This window comes from Chiloscyllium plagiosum, chromosome 1 (assembly GCF_004010195.1).
Source record: "Chiloscyllium plagiosum isolate BGI_BamShark_2017 chromosome 1, ASM401019v2, whole genome shotgun sequence".
NCBI lineage: Eukaryota > Metazoa > Chordata > Chondrichthyes > Orectolobiformes > Hemiscylliidae > Chiloscyllium > Chiloscyllium plagiosum.
This window is the reverse complement of record NC_057710.1, coordinates 88,732,454-88,742,276: the sequence shown is the minus strand read 5'-3', so window position 1 is coordinate 88,742,276 and position 9,823 is coordinate 88,732,454. Positions and strand designations below refer to the sequence as shown.

The following is a 9,823-nucleotide window of genomic DNA, read 5'->3' as shown; positions in this document are numbered from 1 at the left end:
CTGCGCTTCTCCAGCAACACATTTTCAGCCCTGTGCAAATATTTGTCCAATTGAATGCAGGTCCTTATCAGTGGATTGAAATACTTTAGGTTTTTGTAATGTATCTTTAGAATGCTGAAAAATAACGTATAGCTTGGGAAATAATGTACCAGTGGCCTTTTTTATGAAAGAATAAAGAAACAAAAAGGAGGCAAGGTTTGACTAAGGACCAAAACGAGAATTGCCTTGGGGTAGGATATGGCAGAAGTACTTTGCTTACCACGAAAGACAATGTTCAAAAGGGTGCAATGTTTCTGAAGCTGTAGTGAGAAAAGAAATAGTGATACTGGATAAATATTAATAAATTGAGGATATTAAAAAACAAAATTGGTTATATTTAAAACTTGGTAAGAGATCATCAAGATTGTTACAGGATACAGAATGAAGGGTTCTCTTATGATACTGTGTCCGTACCTCCTCGGTTGGAAGGTCTATGTTCAAGTCCCATTTGCCCCAGACATGATGTCATAATGTGTCTGATCACGTAAGTTTAAAATGTCTGAGGGCTATTGTAAATGCTCTGGCCATCGAATTTTGAATTCCTCTCTGGTCACAGGAGAGGTGCCAGGTGGCTAACAATATAGTACAGTATTATTATTTAAGAAGGGAGCAAGGAAACCACAGGCCACTCAGTCTGACTGCTTTGGTGAGAAATGAATTGGAAGCAATTCTGAAAGACCGAATTAATCTATACTTGGAGAGTCGGAGACTAATCAAGAACAGTCAACATGGCTTTGTCAAGGGCAGATCATTTCTGACCAACTTGATTTAATTTTAGTTTTTGAAGAGGCGGCTAGGTATATATGAGGGCAATACTTTGGTGTGATCTAGTTGGGCATCAACAAGACTTTTGATAAGGTCCTGCATGAGAAACTGATAGTAAAGGTAAGTGCTCATGGGGTTCAAGGAAATTTAGCTAATTGAATCCCCAGCTGACTGACTGAGAGTGATGGTCAGAGGGTGTCTTTTTGACTAGAAGCCTATGTCGAGGACAGGTTCTGCAGTGATCAGTTTTAGGGACCTCACTGTTTGTGGTATGTATAAATGACTTCGACTTGACTGCAGGAGAATTATGAAAATTAGTGGGGTGGTAAATAGTGAGAAAGATTGGATTACAGGATGGTATAGGTGAGCTAGTCAAATGGCCTAATCAATGGAAATGGAATTTAATCCAAGTAAGTGTGAAGTGATGCACTTAGACAAGGCAAGTAAGGCTAGGGTTTACATGTTGAACGGTAGCCCCATGGGAAGCACCAAGGATTCGAGGGACCTTGGTGTGCATAGCCACATTGTGGGACAAGTCTTAAGGTAGTGGGACAGGTAAATAAAATGGGTAAGGAAGCATATGGGGCACTTGCCTCTTATTAACCGAGCATTGGGAGGTTATGCTAGAATTGTACAAAACTAAATTACTTGAGCTAGTGTAGATTAAGTAGGAGAGCCTGCATAGATTTTGTAAAACAAATAACTTGATTTTTGTTTTTAGGGTAATGTGGTTGATGTCATATATGTGGACATATTATGATGTTTGAAGTGTAATGAACAGCGAAGTCGTGTTGATGAAGAATGGAGTGGTGGTGAACCTTTTCAGATTAGGGGAAGGTATATAGTGGAGCTTCTGGGGCTAAATGGGGACCATTGCTTTTCGTGATGATCTAAGTTGGCAGTATTGTAACTTTCAATTGCGAATTTTAAAATGTGCACATGATAGATATATAGGAGTATAACGAGAAGGAAAATGATATAGGTTACATGCCAACTAAGTTTAATGCAGTGGTACATTTTAATAGCAAGATCAAGGAGAGGTAAAAGGTGTGCATGCGTGCGCGCGCGCGCGTGTGTGTGTGTGTTCGTGTGTGTGTGTGTTCGTTCATGTGAAGGTAGAAGTGAGCAAGTAGAGGATTTGGTTAAAGAGGCCAGTGGGATCCTCGCCTTGTGTTTAAAGTGAGGCATTGAGTTCAAAAGTAAGAGTGCCTGAGTAATGAGGCTAATTCAGTTCTGATTTTGATAAGGGAGTTGGATGGGCAGGTAAAATGTAAAAACGTTTGCAAGGCTATGGGAAAATGCAATTGAAAATAGGTTTTCAAATGTAATGGGTAGAAAATAATGGTCTGAGCACAGAAGTAGAAAGCTGAATCTTCATTGCAAAGAGTTGGACCTGCGTATGGAAGGGATTTAATGTCTGCGACTAATTTGCTGTACTATACAATTTTTGTAAGAGGAAGAGGCCACCAATCCACTACTTGAGCCTCATCATCATTCTCTCTGTCAGATCCTGATTGATTTGTGCATCAACTCAACTTGTCCTTATCTGTGGATACGTGGATCAAGTTTTTAATTTTCAGGTGATGGTGTCCATATCTGAAACAAAGGATTGGGTTCACATCCCAGTTCAGCCATTTGAGCACCAAGTCTGACTACTTGATGCAGCATTAAGGGAGTGCAGTGTTTTTTTTAATATAGCTGAAATGTTTAACCATGGTCTTGTCTGTCCTGTCACATCTCTGCAAGAAGTGCAAAACAGCCAAGGCTCAATCCCTGTCTGGCCCAGTATTTATCTGGTAACCCCAGGTTTAGCGTTATGTGTATTTCTGACAGCCGAAGTAATCAAATGGCCTTCTGTGCTGATTTATTCTATGCTTCTTGGATTTCACTGCTGTTTCTGAGATCTTATTATATGGCTGCTGTGATTCCCTGTATTAGAACAGTGACTTTAATTCTAGCCACTTTAATTAGTTATAAAGCACTTTGAGATATCTTAAAGTTTGCAGCCATTTATTATTACAGGATTTTTTTGGGGCACTTTTACAACAAGGTGAAATTACTCTTACATGGAGCTAATGCTTTACAGAAAAGAATTATTATTTAAATGTACATCTTAAAGTGAAAAACTTGCAATTTAATGCAAATATAAATGTTCACCTTGTAATGTTATGCAGTTTGTGTGGAAGAATCGTTTGCTAGAAATTAACTGTTAGACCCCCTGTGTAAAATGTTACTCTTGGTGCAATTGCATTCTTTTAAATATTGGTATGAATAAATTCATGGTAGCTGCTAGTTTATAATTTTGTCTTTTGCAGGAAATCTTCGATCTTGCAGTTGCTGCTCCGACTGCTGTAACAAGGGAATGCCACCCAGGAAAAAGAGGAGACCGACAGTTGCAGATGATCTGACAGCTAAAAAAAGCAGGCATGATGGGTATGTTTTACTGGTTTTGTTTTTGAAGAGAAAAGGCTGCATATTCATAGCAGTTCAGTGTAAAACTTTTAAGCAATTACTTTGCTGTCAAATTCATAGTTATTGGAAGAAAGTCTCATTCAGTATATGTTGCATTGGCCCCTTACTCCCCTTTTAGGAGCAGAGAAATAGGAGTAGGCCACTCAGCCCTTTGAGCCTGTTTCACCTTTCAATGAGATCATTGGCTAGCTCCGTGATCTTTGGCCCATATCCCTTAAACTCTCAATAAGCAGAAGTATTATCTATCTCAGCATTAAATTAACAACCAATACTGTTTGGAAGAGAGTTCCAAACATCTGCCATGTCTTGTATGTAAAAGTGCTTCCTAACATTTTCTCCTTGAGGATCTGGCCCGAATTCCCAGACTATGCACCCGGTTCTAGAATCTCCAACCAGTGGAAATAGTGTATCTTTATTTGCCCTGTCTTTTCCTGTTAACCTCTTGAAGACTTAGATCAGATTATCCCTTAATCTCAAGAACCCCAAGGAGGCTGTGGCCATATAGTAGAATTCACCATGCAGTTAGTAACATAGAATCCCAACAGTGTGGGACTAGGTCATGTGGCTCACTGTGTCCACGGTGATCCCTCTGAGCATCCCACCCAGACACGCCCACCTACCCTATCCCTATAACCCTGTATTTCCCATGGCTACTCCATCTAGCCTACACATCCCCCTGGACACTATTGGGCAATTTAGCATTGCCAACCCACCTAACCTGCACATCTCTGGACTGTGGGAGGAAACTAGTGCACCCAGAAGACATCTTTGCATACGTGGGGAGAAGGCGCGAACTATATATATCACCCTCACTCACCTCACTCACCTCACTCACTCACTCACTCACTCACTCACTCACTCACTCACTCACTCACTCACTCACTCACTCACCAGTGCGCCACCATGTTGCCAGGTTGGGAGGGAGAGGCTGGAATCAGATGTAACTGTAGTTACCAAGGCGAGGGAGGACCTGGCCAGAGTTGTTTAGAAGGGTAGTCACACAGGGATGATTGTGGAGCAGTAATAGTAGGAGTTCCTGGGGTAATTCAGGAGGCATAGCACAGCAGAAATACGCCCCAAGGAAGCAGGAAACATGAAGGTGGTGAGGCAACCATGGCTGACTAGGATAGTCAGACAGCATTAAAGAGAAAGTATACAATGTGGTGAAGTTTAGTGGGAAGCCTTTAACAACCAGAGGATATCTGAAAAAGCAAAAAGGGGGAGAGAAGATAAAATGAGTAAGCTAGCTAGTAATTTAAAAGACAGTTGCAAGAGACTTTTTTAAAGCTCTCTATAAGGTAAGAGAGGAAAGAGTGTACATTGGACTGCTAGAAAATTAGGCTGGCGAAGTAGTAATGGAGAGCAGAGAAACTGAACCGGTACTTTGTCAGTTTTCACAGTCGAAGACACCAGTAACAAAGCAGAATGTAAAAATGTACAGCACAGGAACGAACCCTTTGGCCCATAATGTTGTGCTGAACATGACGCCAAATTAAACTAATCCCTTTGCCTGCCCTTGGTCCATGCCCCTCTATTCCTTGCATATTCATGTGCTTATCTAAAAGTCTCTTAAATGCCCCTATTATATCTCCTCTGCCACAACCTGTGGCAATGTGTTCCAGATACCTACTATCCTGGTAAACCTCTTCTGCACCCTAGCCTCCACATTGTACAAGAGAACTTCGAGAGTTGGGGCAGAGGTGAGTGTAGTGGCTGTCAGTAATGAGAAGGTGCTGAAAAGTCTGACGGCGGATAAATTACTCTGACCAGATGGTGTAAAGTTCTGAAGGAGATAGCTGAGGAGATTGGAGAGGCAATGGTGGTGATCTTCCAGGAATCACCAGAGCCAGAGAGGGTCACAGAGGATTGGAATGTGGCTACTGTAATACTCCTGTTTAAGAAGGGAGGGAAACATGAAGGCTGGTTAGCCTGATATCAGTTAATAGTAAGATTTTAGAGTCCGTTATTAAAGACGAGATTGTAGAGTACTTGTATGGTAAAATAGTGCTTAGCACAGATTAGTGAAAGGGAAGTCATGCGTGAAAAATCTTAGAATTATTTTGAGGTGGTAATAAGCAAGTTAAACAAAGGAGAACCAGTGGATGTGATATATTGAGATTTTCGGAAGGCCTTTGACCAGGTGCTGCACAGGCTACTAAATAAGAGTCTATGGTATTAGGGGTAAGGTACTGGCATGGATAGAAGATTGGCTGACTGGCAGAAGGCAAAGGTCAGGGATAACGGAGTTCCTTTCAGGATGGCAGCCGGTAACTAGTAGAATTCCACAGTAGTCAATGAGACCACAATTACTCACATTGTACATTAATGGTCTGGATGGAGAAACTTGTTGATAAATTTGTACATGATGCAAAGATAGGTGGAGGGACAGGTAGTTTTGAGGAAGTTGGAAGGCTGCAGAAGGACTTGAATTTGCTAGGTGAATGGGAAAAGAAGTGATGGATGGAATACGTACATTTTGGTAAGAAGATTCGAGGTGTAAACTTTTCTAAATGGAGAAAGGGTTTGGAAATCTGAAGCACAAAGGAGCTTAGGAGTCCTAGTTCAGGAGTCTCTTAAGATTAACAAGCAGGTTTAATTAAAGCCCAGGAACGTAAATGCAATGTTGGTATTTATTTCAAGAGCTACAGACACCAAGTGCAGAGATGTGCAGTCTCAGCAGTAAAAGGCTCTGGTTAGTCCACATTTGGAATAGTATGAGCAGTTTTGGGTCCTGCATCAAAAGAAAGATGTGTTGCTGTTGGAGGGGGTCTGGAGGAAGATTGCAAGAATGATTCCAGGAGTGAAGGCTTATCCTATGAGGAGTGTTTAAGGACTTTGGGTCTGTACTCAATAGAGTTTTTAGAAGGATGATCGGGGTATGGGAGGGGATCTGATTGAAACTTTAATACTGAGGGCTGGGTAGAGTGAATGTGAAGATGAGGTTTTTACTCGTAGAAATGGCTAGTAGCTGGAGACACAGCCTCAGAATGAATGGATGACCCTTGAGAACTGAGATGAGGAAGCGTTTCTTGCCCAAGGGTGGTGAATTTGTGGAATTGATTGCCACAGAGGGCTTGGGAGGCCATGTCATTGTGTATTTAAAGCATAGGTCCTCAGTAAGAGGATCAGGGTTACAAGGAAAATAGGGTTGAGCAACCCATCAGCCTTGATCAAATGGCGGAACAGACTTCATGGGCTAAATGACTTAATTCTGCTTCTCTGGTCTAAATCCATAGAAAAGAGCCCACTTTGCATAGTCGCTCCTCAAATTTAACTCCTGAAGTCCATGTATCATCCTTTGTAAACCTGTGTTTTACCCTCAAATTTCAATATATCCTTCCTAAGGTGTGGTGCCCAGATCTGCTCATAGTACATAGGGCTTTGTATAACTATAGCTTAACTTCTGCATCTTTGTAATCTATATTTTAAATATTGCTCTTATTATCAAATGTTTTCTTGAATTTACATGAATTTCTATTCTCATAAATCAGCGATGGTGGTTAAATGTTTTAACACTCTGGAAAAAATGCAAAGAAAGTTAATGATTTATGTCTGCCATCAAAAACTGGACTGTAGAGACAAGTGGAAAAATTAAAATTGAAGAGTTTGGTTCAGTTATGTTGGGAAATGAGAGCACCATTTAACCCCAGAAGACTAATGTCTTGTTGCAGAATTCTGCAATGATTGATCCTTTATTATAATTTTAGGAATAAATTGAAGTATAAAATCAAACAATGCTGGATGTATTTGAACAATCAATTAATACATCTTGCATGTTTTCTTTGTCAAGAAAGGACATTTGCTACTCAAATGGAGCATTAGAAAGCTGTGTTTAAAGCATTGATTTTAGCAATCACTGTAGCAGAAGTATCAACTTAAAGAGGCATTAAGATTGTGCTTTTTAAAAAGCAAATGGTATGATCATTTTTCTTTTTTTTCATGAACAATTTCATGAGATACTTAATGGTTTTGACTGGTAAGATTTTTTCTTTCTTTTTCTAGAAAGAACATCCTGTAGTTCGTTAAATAGATTTCAGCTAGAAAATAATTTACCGTTCTCACGAGTGGAATAAATTGAGTACTCATTTTGCCTTGTATTAGATTTTGTGATTAACTTTACTTCCTTTCAACCATGTATGCCCAGCAACAGAATGAGATCCTAAGTTTTTTTTTGGCAGCTATAATTTAATTTAAATGCTTGTTTTTTAAAATAAAGGCTCTTGCTTGATTTCAAAATTCTGCTATTAAATGCAATGGGCACGTTGGCTACTCTGGAAATTTGAGCAGTTACCAGGACAAAATTAACTCCTCACTTCTTGGGATGTTGCACTCCTTGAATTATGAATTTTCCGCTAAACCAACAAAAGGGAATGGTCTACCTCAGCTAGTTCTTAACAAAGGAGACAGTCACAACTAATTTCAATGTCTTGGTGCAAATGACTCCACAATTATCTGCTGCAAAGCAATGATTTCTGCCAAGTGGACATCAAACACACCTCATTAGCTGAGTGCCTCAACCTGAAACTTCATTGACATGATTCAAGCTGCTGGTTTGTTTGAATAGTCTTTAATTTACAGTTTTTGACCTCTTTAATGAGTTTGCTTGTAATAGCAGAAGCGCAAGCAGCTCCACATATAGCTAATGCTTGCCTCTTATGTCAGTGTCTCAAAATTTTGGAATGAATCCTGTATTTTGCCTGCAGAGTGAACTAATTCTCTCTGCACTTACAACTTACAACTCTGTACTTTCATCAGCAATTTGACTGCATTGTTGACGGTTGTGGATGTAATTGCTTCCTGTGCTGAAAACATCTGAGACTCTGTGCATCTGCACTCCTGTGGAATGGACTTTGTGCACTGCCAAATGAGATACTGCATTGGAACTGACTTATTGGATTCTCTAATTCATGTGAATTAATTCTGATATCTTTGATTATAAATAATTTTTAATCCATCTATCCTTTTCTCTTTCTGCATCTTTCTTGGATGCAAATATGTGTGAATGCATGGTGTAAAATATTCCTCCTCAAGTTTTGAATGCAGTAATAAACTGTATTTACTTTAACCCCAAAGAAATTGCTGTGGGTTATTTTTAAATTGGACTTCACAAACTGATTGTGGTATGTTTTCCTGAAACCCTATTTCAAAAGGAAAATAAATAGTCGAAGAAACTTTAAAAATAGAACGTTTTGCAGCTAGGAAAACCTGTTTTTATTAGAAAATTAAATTCTCCCATTTGTCTGTGACGTTGGTCTGTAATAAACACTTCAAACCATTCTGAGGAATGGTGACTTGACCCAAAATGTTAACTCTGATTTCTCTTCACAGATGCTGCCAGACCTGCTGAGCTTTTCCAGCAATTTGTTTTTACTTCAAAGCTCTTGCCTTTCATTTGAAGCAAATGTCCAATCAGACGTTGTGCAAGTTATCTGGAGGTTTTTCACCAGAACATTGATGAGCTTGTAGCATAGCTACCTTGGAAAACGTAGAAGCAGAATGCTATAGCCTAAACACATTCAAATGGATTGGATGATAGAAGCTGACTAATTGAATTATCTACCAAATGGACAAACGTGTTGGCTATATTAGTTTTCTGTTCTTAAATATTTTTGTTCTTCCTGATGTCATTGCTTGTTTTTGTTTGGATGACGGCTTATGTTAAAGATGCTGCATTTGACACGACCATCAAATTTACCCGAGGCTTGTATGAAACCCCTATCAAAGCTCAATTGAATAGCTATTCCATTTTGGTCATCTCTCTGCTCTTGTGCCATTGTTTAACTGATTTGAAAATTGTAGCCTGGACTTTTAGCTGATAACTTTGGCATTTCAGAAAATTCTGTCCTTTGTGTCCAAAAGTCAGATAATTGTACCTATTTAATGGAATAGTGTGGCGTTGTGCATTTGAATCTTTGATTCAAATATGACTATTTCAGGCTAACTTTGAGATCGTTTCAGGTATGGAAATGTGTTGCTGGAAAAGCGCAGCAGGTCAGGCAGCATCTAGGGAACAGGAGAATCGACGTTTCGGGCATTAGCCCTTCTTCAGGAATGAGGAAAGTTGGTCCAGCAGGCTAAGATAAAAGATAGGGAGGAGGGACTTGGGGGAGGGGCGTCGGAAATGTGATAGGTGGAAAGAGGTCAAGGTGAGGGTGATAGGACAGGCGGGGGCGGGGGCGGAGAGGTCGGGATGAAGATTGCAGGTTAGGAAATGGACCCACCACCAAGGAACTAACCTCCATGTACAGCGCATCATCCGCCTCCATTTCCGCCACCTCCAAACGGACCCCACCACCAAGGATATATTTCCCTCCCCTCCCCTACCAGCACCCCGTAAAGACCACTCCCTCCGTGACTCCCTCGTCAGACCCACACCCCCCACCAACCCAACCTCCACTCCCGGCACCCTCCCCTGCAACCGCAGGAGGTGCAAGACTCGCGCCCACCCCTCCCCCCTCACCTCCCTCCAAGGCCCCAAAGCACACTTCCATATCCGCCACAGATTCACCTGCACCTCCACACACATCATCTATTCCATCCTCTGCAC

At 40.6% G+C, this 9,823-nt stretch overlaps 1 protein-coding gene across 4 annotated transcripts in view; it reads left to right on the top strand.

Moving 5' to 3' along the window:
- The window catches only part of dcun1d4 (DCN1, defective in cullin neddylation 1, domain containing 4 (S. cerevisiae)), a 72,187-nt gene that overhangs the window by 22,828 nt on the left and 39,536 nt on the right, over window positions 1-9,823 (top strand). For 3 of the 4 annotated variants that reach the window (XM_043691125.1, XM_043691143.1, XM_043691134.1), the window contains exon 4: window positions 3,120-3,237. In XM_043691125.1, coding sequence (XP_043547060.1) covers window positions 3,120-3,237 — 118 coding nt within the window. Of the gene's footprint in view, window positions 1-3,119; window positions 3,238-9,823 lie in introns of those variants that run through there. The other variant, XM_043691153.1, reaches the window with a different exon arrangement.